The 12,234-nt window shown below is 36.8% G+C and overlaps 1 protein-coding gene across 4 annotated transcripts in view; it reads right to left on the reverse strand.

The window, feature by feature from the left end:
• Positions 1–8,935: 8,935 nt before the first annotated feature.
• Positions 8,936–12,234, reverse strand: part of LOC149543445 (uncharacterized) — an 86,358-nt gene continuing 83,059 nt past the window's right edge. For 2 of the 4 annotated variants that reach the window (XM_089798237.1, XM_089798238.1), the window contains 5 exons: positions 10,910–11,003; positions 10,607–10,728; positions 10,356–10,508; positions 9,598–9,699; positions 8,936–9,495 (listed from right to left, as the gene is read on the reverse strand). In XM_089798237.1, coding sequence (XP_089654363.1) covers positions 9,424–9,495; positions 9,598–9,699; positions 10,356–10,508; positions 10,607–10,728; positions 10,910–11,003 — 543 coding nt within the window. In that variant the 3' untranslated portion in view covers positions 8,936–9,423. The remainder of the gene's footprint in view (positions 9,496–9,597; positions 9,700–10,355; positions 10,509–10,606; positions 10,729–10,909; positions 11,004–12,234) is intronic. The other 2 variants (XM_089798239.1, XM_089798240.1) reach the window with 1 other exon arrangement.

Below are 12,234 nucleotides of genomic sequence, written 5' to 3' on the forward strand. Positions count from 1 at the left end.
ACTCGATTATAAGATACATTGTTGATGGTAAATCACCATTTTATATATATATATATATATATACACACAGAGAGAGAGAGAGAGAGAGAGAGAGAGAGAGAGAGAGAGAGAGAGAGAGAGAGAGATGGTTATTTATATAATTAATATATTAACTAATGATATTAAGTATAGAGACATGTCTCTTCATGAGAAATGTCTCCTCCTCTCATATTTATGAGTCTTCAAATCTACATTTGGAAGATATCAATTACATTGGCAATGTTAATACAATTATAGAAAAATGATCCATGTTACTCAATACTTATATCCGCCATAAACAATTTTGAGCTTCTCCCACATTTCATAAGCGATTTCAAGATATTTTACATCAACTACTCAACATATGAGAGTGTACTTACCATTGCATCCATGGTGTCAACATGGATCTCCTTTGTTTAATTTGCATCCAATGGCGGTGCAAGTTGGACATACTTTGTCTCAACATGCTTCTAGTATGCATCTCCCAAGGTTTTGAGATGCAGCTTCATCTTTCCACACCATAGGACATAGTTTTGCTTGTGTTGCCCCACTTTTGTTTTCTAAATTATTGGCAAAAGTGAGTTTTGCATGTTTAGATGAAGTCAATTTTGTTCCTGTGAATGTTTGAGTCTAGGTCTAGACTCCCAAAGGCTAGGCGGTCTTTATCGGATTTTCCCAAAAAGCCCTTTCTATCTACAAAGTCGAGCGGGTTGTTGTTTTTGTCTTGTAATTTGTCGGGTAAGTATAGTACCCAATCTAATAGAGACCAATTTTCACTCATTGCAGATGAATATTCACTATTTCGTTCCCATGCTCTTAAAAGTTCTCTAAATTTCACATTCTTTACAACACTAGCGATGTGGAAATCTATCGCTACGATTTCAGTAAGAATCGGTAGTCAAGTGAAGCCACTTCACGTCATATCAATGGTTGATACAATAGGCATTGGCATAAAATCTCATGTTGCCTTCTCCATGGCGGGTTTTCAACCCATGAAGGGGATTTTCCACAAGAGCTCAATTGAAGTTGTATCTAGCTTAAAGATATTCAAAGGGCACAAATTCTTAGGCAAATCAATGTTTGAATCTAAGATTAGACTTCCAAGCATAGTCTAGATTCAATGGCACTCAACTACAAAGCCTTGGTGGAAAACCTCATTTCATCCTCTCTTTGGCAGGTTTTCGACCCATGAAGGCAATTTTCAGCAAAATAGATAAAAGTGAAATGCAAGATGCTAAGTGACATCTAAGCAAATCAATATACCTTAATTAAACATCCTAAACAACTAGAAATGCATTTATCAGAGATTTGACCAATAAGGAAGCCTTGGCAGAAAAATGGAAAATGCCTTCTCCTTGTTAGATTTCCAACCCATGAAGGCAATTTTCCAACTATGCAACAGAATCAAATCAATAGGTAAAATTTGGCTCCCATATTGAATCTAGCCCATGTTAGGATGATATTGGAATGAAACAAACTGTTGCAAAGAGAAGATGTGTTTAGGATCTCACTTGGCGGATTCTCGTCAATGAAGTACTTTAGGGGCAATTTTCCAAAACTAAAGGAAAACAGAAAAGTGAATCACTGGTTAATATAAAGTTACCGTTACAACCAACGGAACAGTGAAAAGACTTTTAAATATCCATTGAACTTTTGCATTTACTTTTAATGGGTATATCCTTAAATTATCACTCATGTGGCACAAGTTATGAAGTTTAACAGATGAATCAAGGCCCTTGTATAAAAACACATAGATAGTTGAATAAGCTACTTTATTTCCTTAACTCCTCATTTCTATCAAAGTGCATAGATTTTGAAACCCAATAATCATTAAAGTTTGTTGTCTTATTTGTCTTTTGATTGAAATTCCTATTTGTAAGCTATGGCCACCAAGTTTGCATGTTTTGACAGTTTGACTAGGATCAAGTCTCAACTGTAGAACTTCATAGATACATCCCTTTGTTTCTATGATATGGTAGACTTCCAAAAGAGGGTAAAGTCCAAATGCATCCATCCTATCATTGAGAAGCTTCAAGGATGTTGTTTGGTCAAAGTCGTTGGTTTTTCGGTTGCAGTTCAAACTCAGAGCTCATTTATGAATGTGTCCACCATTACAATCTAGAAACCAAGTAGATTGTTCTATCTGATGCCACCATATTGATTTCAATCGATAGACAAACGGTGGTGAATTGCCTTCGTGTGCCAGAATGGGAGGAGTTTTCTGACGTAACTGTTGGTGGGGCCATTTTAGAATTCTCGGTGAAGAAGATGATTTGGAGGATGGAGATCATGCGAACATGGTTCCAGAAGCCACAGAGTGATAAGAGCAAAGTCCCCAAAACTTTGTTCGGATCCAACCTCAAACTGAAGATAATCGACATTTTGGCTCTTTTGCATAGATTGAGAGGTGAAACTGAAGCCCTAAATTTTGTTGAACAATACTTCTTTTGGTTCAAGTTATATGTTCAGATACATGGTATATTGATTGGGTGCAAGAGGTAAGTGAGATTCTGTCCAATGCCCTCCAAGAAGCCAAGTTTTACAATTCATTTTATGTCTCCTTTCCTAATTTATATGCTAGCATCTTTGCAATTATGGCCCAATCTCCCATGCCTAGACAATTTCTCGGATGATGTCAAGTCCTATGAATTTTATCTATGCCTTCAAATGCATAATAGTTATGTAGAATATGTAAGAGTGAATGATGCGTTTACTGTGAGAATTTGCAGGAAATTGCAAGGGTGCCTAGAAAGGAGATTCTCCCCTAAAGCCATGGCCGCCATCAATCAATTCGATTATTATTTGATTTAGTTTTCATCTTTCTCTTACCTACGTCTTGCAGCTTTCGACGGTTTTCCTCTGAAGCTGCCAAGATATTCGAATGATATGATAGTGTTGGTCAAGATCATCCGACAAGCTCTATCGGTGAATGTCCTGAGTGGGAGTCTTATGAAGAAAGGGTATGAGTTCCCTATGAATGTTGGAGCATGCAATTGTGACACCTAGTTTGATGCTAAGAATATGATGACGGTTTTTGAGAAGAAGTACAAGTTGGATATGTATGAGGTCTAGAGACCTATGTTCGACCCCAACGGATATGCTAAAGATGTCCTATAGATTGGGAGTGTAATAAAGCATGTCAGCACAATTGAAGACTACTGGGCTGATTGCAAACAGGAATTTGAAAGTTGTGATCGTGCTTTTGCAAGATTGTTAGTAGATCAAGTTAAGCTATACAAAGTAAATATAGATGTCGATGGGGTTGAGGATGATGGTTAGAATATGTACAACAAGACTTACTTGACCAAATTAAGGAATACCCCCATAAGCTCTAAATTGGTGGGGGAGGTCGTGGAGGACCCGGATGTGATGATGGCAAGAATCTATAAGAGGACCGGGAAGTGGGTTGAGTGGACTACGGCATGGAAGAAAATAAGTAAAGTTGTGTTCGCCTAGTCCACCCCAGACATAGTTACAGCATCATCTTCCCCTGGCAACACTTCAGGCACAACTCCATCACTCACTCAAGGCCTAGCTCAATCAACCGACAAAGGTGATCAACCTCCTGACAAGAATATCCCATTAAACAAAACTTGTCAAGATGGTTTGGTGCCTGGGATCGGAACAGAGACAGAAGCCGAAAAGAAGAAGGCAAAAGAACCAAAAGACACTATAGTTCGAGCGGCTCTACAATCCCAATGCAACCCAATCCCATCTATAAGCGCAACATTACTCTTACCAAGTAGTCCTCAAATACAAGTAATTGACCTTGGAGATTGCAGGAGCAGCGAAAGTGAATCCATGGAGTCGGATGAAGTGGTGAAGAAAACATCTGAAGCAGAGAAGATTAATGAAGCTCTAAAATTCATTTCCCCTGCTCTAGGAAATACTTTCTCCTCATCTTCGAAGGCCTTGACTCCCGTTAGAAGAAACATGTTCAATGTGGATACATTAGGGATTACATCCAAAGTAATCGGCACCAAGTCATGGCTCGAAAATACTTTGGACGAAAAAAGGAAGAGGATAGAAGATAGGGCTCCAAACAAAGAGACTTTGTCTCTGGCCATCTGCTCTGGGTCGGCATTGAGCAAAGTGAAGAAGCTAAAGACTTTGTCTATCCTTAGCAAATATCCGGATATGGGACACCTAACTATGGAGATCACCAAGCCCACCAAAGAAGGCAGGATGAAGGACCTAACTACAACTGACTTCCAACTACAATCTCTAGATCTAGGAGAGGTTAGGCATGATACCAAAGTGGGCTTATGCAGAGCAACTAATGAAGTGATAGAAGAAGAACTTGAAGACCTCAAGCTTGCCAAGGTCAGGTTGAAGGCAGAGATCCATGAGCTCAACTGCTTCATCAAGCAATTAGTTGCCCCGTTAGCAAGCATTTCGAGGATACCACCTACCAATGATCCCACAAAGGACAAGAATTTTGGGCAAATTGGCAGGAGTTGGAGTGAAAAACGCAAGTCTGGAGGACTTGTAGTTAGAGATCAACTTGGCAATGCAGCATTGAGGCTTGAGATAGAAAAAGTTAACATCCTAGCTAACTGGACAACTCTATCAGCAGAAAAGGAAAAACGAAGATTGCATCACTCTCTTGCATATGATCATCCAAATGAAGGCCAAAGAAGCAGTTGAAGCCAAGATTCTCCAGAAAGGAGACGAGCCTTTGTTTGAATGGCAACAAAGCTTGCAATTCAACGCTGACATAATCTCTTCAGCAAAAGAAGGGTTGCAAAAGACAAAAAGCAAAGTTAAAGAGGAGCAAGATGAGGATTACGAGTTGCTAAAAGGCCTACACACTGAATCCCAAACAAGTGGACAAGGGAAAGGAGTAGTAGGAGTCGTCGTTATGCAAAAGGCTTTCTCTAGCTACTTGGATAAATTAACAGAGAGATCTACTAGCCATCAGGACAGAGTGTCAAACCTCCAACGGCTCGGTGGATGCATATACGTAGCAATAGAGGAAATGCAAGAGCAGTTGAGCGCAATCAAGGACTTGGCCAAAGAACACTCCAAGTGGCTTATCAAATACACAAACATCCATGTCAACAGACACGAGGAGCTCATATCAATCATCGTTGCTGATAAGGCCTATAAGGCAAAATTAGAAAAGAGGAAGAAAGTGAAATGATATTTCTCCCACTCTTTGTATTCTAACATGAAATTGTAACTGATAATTGGCTTCTTGGCACTTGTCATTTTTGAGAAGATGAACCGATTTAGTTACTTTTTGTAATGGTTCATCTCAAAATCCTATATGTACTCAATGGAAAGATTAATGAAAGGTCAACTAAATATTGGTGTGAAATGCTTAAGATTGCAAAGACAACTTGAATGTGTTTAGTATCAATTATTTACTGTTCCATTGTATGTCTTAGTTAAAAATGTCTCTTTGAGTTGAATTAAGCTAATGAACAAACAAAGTTTTGTTCCCCTGTTTTAATAAAGCAAACTGAAGATAATCGTAGTATTGTTGGAAATTAAAAGAGACCTTTTCTGGTATTATTTACTAAGTTTCTTACGTTGTAGAGTTAAAAATTTAAAATCATTCTGTATAAGCATTTTATTCATATAAATAGAACTCACTTTTGCATCACCAAAGTTTGTGGGTTCATAACATGTGTGGATTCACAAATTTGGTTAGTATTAAGATAGATTCCAACCTGAGTTAGTTCATGTCTAGGCCTAACTTGGCTTTCCTCTCCTATTCTCTGGTTAAGAACAAACCGCATCTTAGATTTAGAAACAAACAAATTAATTGCAAATCACAAACTCAAGGGAGTTGTACCTGTAAATTCAGAGGGAAATTAGTCGCTTCGTTACGGTTTCCCAACTGTTGTAATCAGTCATTGTTCATAGATATTGGGCATTTAAACAGCTAATTAGAAAGGAACAATCTATTTACCAACACCTTGGAAAACTTTGGTGCTTCGCTCTTCATTATTCTGAACCTTTTCCTCAAGTGGTTAATTTAATATTTTTAGAGAACCTTGTCTCTAATACCAATTGTTGGTCCACACTTGTGTGTATGCTGAGAGGGAGGGTGAATCAATATAAAACTCGTAACTTCAAACTTTTTAGTTCACTTGTCTAGTGAAACCCATGATTATAGGTTAGTAAACAATAGATTTAACAAGACAAAAAGATATCATTACATAACACAATATTTATCTCGTGGAAACCAGATTAGGGAAAAAACCACAGTGTGTGAGGTGAATCAATATACAACTCATAACTTCAAACTTTTCAGTTCACCTGTCTACTGAAACCTATGATTAGGTTAGTGAGTAAACAATGGATTTAACAAGACAAAAAGATATCATCACATAACACAATATTTATCTTGTGGAAACCTAATTAGGGCAAAAACCACAATGTGTGAGGTGAATCAATATACAATCGTAACTTCAAACTTTTAGTTCACCTGTCTACTAAAACCTATGATTGTAGGTTAGTGAGTAAACAATAGATTTAACAAGACAGAAAGATATCATCACATAATTAGGGTAAAAACCACAATTTGTGAGGTGAATCAATATACAACTCGTAACTTCAAACTTTTCAGTTCACCTGTCTACTGAAACCTATGATTGTAGGTTAGTGAGTAAACAATAGATTTAACAAGATAGAAAGGTATCATCACATAACACAATATTTATCTTGTTGAAATTACCTAATTCGGGTAAAAACCACCGTGTGTGAGGAGATGCTCACAGAGTGCGCTCGGTCAAGAGCTTATCCATGTTAAAAGATAACAAAGACATTGTTCACTGTCACCCAATTAAGGGATTTATAAGAGACTTGTTAGAGTCTTAACCCAGTCAAATATACCCTAGTTAAAGGACTTAAGACACAAATGAATGTGTCACCCTATTAACGTATTCCATAGAAAGAACTTGTCAAAGTTCACCCTAGATGGGATTTGTTGTTGTAATTATAAGAGAACAATAGAATGGTTGACCTATGATAAATAGCTACTCAACTTGGCTTGATTTAGATCACCCGTATGCTCATAGACCTGTCTGCAACTTGCTATGCACGCCCTCGGCTTTGCAACTCAGACTTAGTTGTTTGTGTGCTTGACTCCTCTCGGCTTTAGCACTCCCATACTGTGCGTTCATGGCCCACTGGCTCTATTGAACATGCCCAAGTGTTTTTTTTCTTCTTTCACCTTTTCACTAGTGATTGCGCTTAGCCTAGCTCGATGGCACTTTTACTTTTTTATGCAATCCACACGTGTTCATATTGGAATGAAACAATATAAATTTTCCTTGCTTTTTCATTCTCAAACCCTAATCTATGAATTAAAAATTTAAATTCCACACTTTGTTAGATGTGTTCTTCATTCTTTGTCATGTGTTGCATTCACAAGTCATGTGTCAAGTGTACTTTCCCGACATGGAATGTCATAGGTTTTTTGTGACTCCATATTGCTTGCAAGGAAGCATTCAAATTTGAATTCTCCTGCCCATCTTCTCATTAAAATATGATGTGATACCTTCACCATTCTTCGAGGTGTCCGATCAACTTCACCTACTTCATTATGTGTCCAATCATGGATGGATCAACTTCACCTACTTCATGATGTGTCCAATCACGAGTATCTTGCCTTTACGCTCTAATATTGAAGACCTCCCTTCAACCTGTCTATGTGACTTACCGGTTATGTCATCTTGTCATTCAATTTACCTGTCTTGGCTCCTTGTTGTCACCACTTGTCTTCACTAGTCTCTCTTGTGTTATACACCAGTCTATCCCTTTGGGGCAAGCACGTTTCCATTCCTTATTTCCCTAGTTGCATGTCATGCACAGGTTGAGACATGTTTATGTGTTAGACATCGATGACAACACTTACTCTTACCTGTCTTATTGGTACGCTTCACCAGTCTCATAGCTTGACTCCTTTTAGCTAGTTATGCCAACATTTAATGTTTTATTGACAAATAAAATTTTCCTTTTATCGATTTTTGCCATACTGACGAAGCAACTAGTGCTTCTCCTTATCAACAATCCACCTCCATCCATTCATAAATAGAAGTTGTTTGTCAATACAAGTTTACATTCCAGATAGGCAATTAAAAAATTTCCTTTGACTTACTCAACAAATAATGTAGTTATGAGCGGTTATTAAGAGAGTTAATTTGCTTCCTACATTTTTAGTCTAAATTTTCTAGCAAAATCTAAGACAACTATTTTTAAAACGTGATTATAGGGTTTGCAGGATTTGTATGAAGTTATGAACCATAGTAACGCAGAGACACGTCCCCTCACCTCTTTGCCCCATGTCTCGGAGATGGGTCATACCAAGGACATCCCAACAGCACCATCAAATTTGGCCACCTCTGTTGACGATGGGGGACATCCCAGTGTTGATTATTTGTTGTTTTGGCCATTTATGTTCGATGTTCGATGATCCAATATAATGCAATGTTGAAGTATTTACTCTTTTACATCTTTATATATTATATTGCAAAAATATATTTTCATAACTAGCATTTTAAGTACCATATGTATAGTATATACAACTCACCCCCTTCCCCTACCACTGTCCCCTATCGTCCCCAAATTAAGGCCCCTTTGTACCCCATCCCACCGTCCCCCGTGGCTGTGTAACTATGGTATGAACTATAGCATATAAGCAGCATCAGTAGTTCAATTTTGTCCACTGAGTAATACAAGTTACCTTTCACAAAATATAACTATGTCATGCTCATCCTTGTTTTCATATGATTTTTAAATAATATACATATACCCATATCTACCATAAATTGATTGCCAAAGTACAGGTGCTGAAAATCCACATCATTAAATTTCAAATATCACATCCTTTGCTGGTAAATGGGTGTTCCATACTCTGTTGTAATTGTTCTAATATTTTACTGCATAAGCAGGCTTAGGAGAATAATTTCACAAATGTCAAACAGAATCAATTATATAGCAACATTTTTCCTATAGTATACTGGCACAAGGATTCCGCGTGTCAATTCTCACAGTTAACATGTCAATAAGTATTTTGGTTAAGCCCGAGTACTCACTTTACAAGTTGCATTATGAAAACTAATTTTTCATAAATGTCCATATGCATCTCTCTCTGTATCCTGTTTTATAGGAAAAGTTTTGTCTGTCTGTCAACTCAACAAGCGTTAATATCTACATTGAATTTTGGATTGTTCCATGAGACTACTAATGGGAAATGTGCTTATTTCTCCTGGGTCGATGGAAAACTTATGCATATACAGTGTGGGTAACATTTATAATAACAAAGCATTGAGAAATGGGAAAAGCACAAAACCTTGAGTTCTGCGTAAGAGGGGATTTTGCCCGTAAAAATTAAAAAAGAATAAGCTGATAAGTAGGAGATATTCAGTCAAGCTTTTTACAAATTTCTATAGATCAGGCCAATGATGCACTCATCCGTGGCAATGTCTCAGAAGATAGCGAATGTTCAACCAAAGCCTCAATCCTCTGGGACACAAAACATAGTCCATCAAGAAAAAATATGAAGCTGCTACAAGTACTTGAAAAGAACCATTTCCAAAATTAAAAGCATGAAAGTTATTTCCATACCTTGACTGAACGTTCAACCTCATCAAGTTTATGGAGCAACAGTGTATCACTGGAGCCTACCGAACCAGCCCCAGTCAGAATATTTTGAACTGAATAAGGAACCTGATGCAGTAGACAAATCCATAAACATCCAGAAAATTCCAAATGCAAAAAAAGACAAGCAATCCGCACATCTATGAGTGAAACTTCAATTGCAGTATGAAATTATCAAATTGAGTTTATGCTAAAAAATGTTTGAGTTTGGTCTCTGAATGTGCTGATACCAATTTTGAGCTATTCAGCTTGACAAGAGCAGAACATCAATCTAAATTTCTCTAAGGTTAGTGGAATAGGAATTTAAAACTCCAGTCATGCTAATGGGAATGTTGTCAATCAATCAAACAAAAATAATTAATTAAGAATACTGTTGTGAGGATGTCCTGTAAGTCATCTCAACTAGGTATTTATAGAAAAGTTTTCCAGGTGTCCCCTAGGCAAGAAATTTTGAGTTATAAATTACCATCTAAAATTATATTGGAATATCAATTCCAACGTCTAGCAAAACTAACAGAACAGTCATCCTTGTCTTTAATGATTAAAAAATAATCTGTCAAAAAAATGATTTCGAAAGTAGTTATAGTAAATTATAAGCAAAACCCAACATAAAATACTCAAGAAAATCAAGTTCAAATGAAAATAGACTATGATTATTTCAACAACGTAACCAAAACAACCAAGCAACCATTCCCCGTGAATGCTTCTATGGAGAAAAAACACACTCTCAAGCTTGAGGACTGCGATCTGTGGAGATTTTGACCATTCTCCAGAGAAAAATCGACAATTGGACCATCCTGGTCATGAAGATGATAAGACATAGTTTTGCCAGAAATCTCAGGTTCCTTCCCAAACTTCGAAGCTTCGGCTAAGATTACCTGAGCAAATGATAGGATTATATTTACTAAGAACTTTAAAATCATGGTTTTTTAGAAAGCTACTTGACTTTGTATATGAACAGGTTAAAGAACAGTACCTTCCTAAAGAGTGCAGGATTCACAACTCCTTGAATCTGGAATTCATCAACAGCAGTGGCCTTTCCACGGGCCAGATTCTCAACTCTAACAGTGTGGATTCCATAAATTGCCTGCAAACACCCTATAATATACATTTAAGAAAAAAATTAGCTATTTTCAAACCATTCAAAGGAAAACATCTCACTCACCCTGACATAGATCCCAAACACTAAACTCAACTTCAATAAATGTATTCCAATACAGGCTCCATAGCTCTCTGCAATAAAACAAATCAATAGAAATGTTTGACACATGAGATATACCTTGTTCAACGATCACATCCGTGACAAGTGGCAGAAGCAAATGTTTTTCAATTGTAGTGAAGCCTAAACAAGGCAGAAATGCAGGTCGTGTAACCTGCCAATTTCAAAGAAAAAAATTACACATTTAAGGGCATATGAAGTCAATGAAATAGTGGTAAATTTGATTAGAAATGCCAAGTCCAGACAAAGTTCTATTAGAATAATCAGATTTATTTCCACAATTAATGTGAATTCACTATCAGAAACTATATTCGCAGTACCTAGTCTAGAAGCCTGCAAGCTGGAAACTGATTTATGCTTTCAAGAACTAGAAATACTACATTCACAAAGTTTTGGAATCCTTAGTGGGTTTTTCTTTTCCACATGGACCATCATGTTTAGTTGTACATTGTTGACAGAATTAACCTGTAACATGGTAGGCAAAACAAAAACAGATGCTATAAGCATGAGGTTTCTAAAATTATTCAGCACTATTTAAACCATGTAAGTGCTTCTTATTAATTCTCAGCCTGAACCATACGAAGTTCATTCAAATATCGTAAGAAATTTGATTTTCAGTCGAACTCCTTTGATATCTTGCCAATATGAAATTAATCAAAATATCCTAAGAATGTCAATTTATTAGTCGATGCTTTTTTGACTGTCAAATTTGTGGATATTATATCTGGCAGCTCTTGGCACAACTTATTCAGCGAGGAGAACAGTGAGAAGTTTGGTGGGCTCATCATCAGCTTGCACAAAAAAAGAACCAAATTACTAAAGCTGGTTTAGTTGGAAGGCTGTCCCATAGGCTATTCTTAGCCTCGTGGACGTTAAAAATCATCCATCTATCTTTCTTTAGCTATAAAGCCTCGTGCTCAGCTTGAATTTTTCGGAAAAACAATATTTTTTTTAGGGTTTCTGAGCATGATTTTATCTTATATTTGAGAAGTCTACCCCAGTTTGAACGTGCCCAGACCAGATCGACAGTACCCACCTTCCAAGACAACACTAAAATATTTGAAATTTAGACAACATTCTCAAACTTTTTAACTGTTTAAAACTAATCTATGTATTCATTTAGACTTAATGCTTTATAATAAATAAAAATTAGAATTCTATTCGGCAAGAGCCTACAACACAGTGATAATTTGCAAGCCTCTTACCTAAGAGGTCTTGAATTTGAGTCTACTCAAACTTGACACATAATAATAGTTAATCTGAACAATAATAAAAAATAATATAGACTTCAGCTCATTATCCATCCAAAAAAAACTTTGTTTTTACACAAACCCTAGTCCTAAACCCTTAAAATAATTCAGGGTTAAGATAGGGTTTATAAGTGC

The sequence above is a fragment of the Cupressus sempervirens genome, chromosome 8 (assembly GCF_028749045.1).
Source record: "Cupressus sempervirens isolate cs-2001-9-10 chromosome 8, ASM2874904v1, whole genome shotgun sequence".
In the NCBI taxonomy this organism is placed as follows: domain Eukaryota; kingdom Viridiplantae; phylum Streptophyta; class Pinopsida; order Cupressales; family Cupressaceae; genus Cupressus; species Cupressus sempervirens.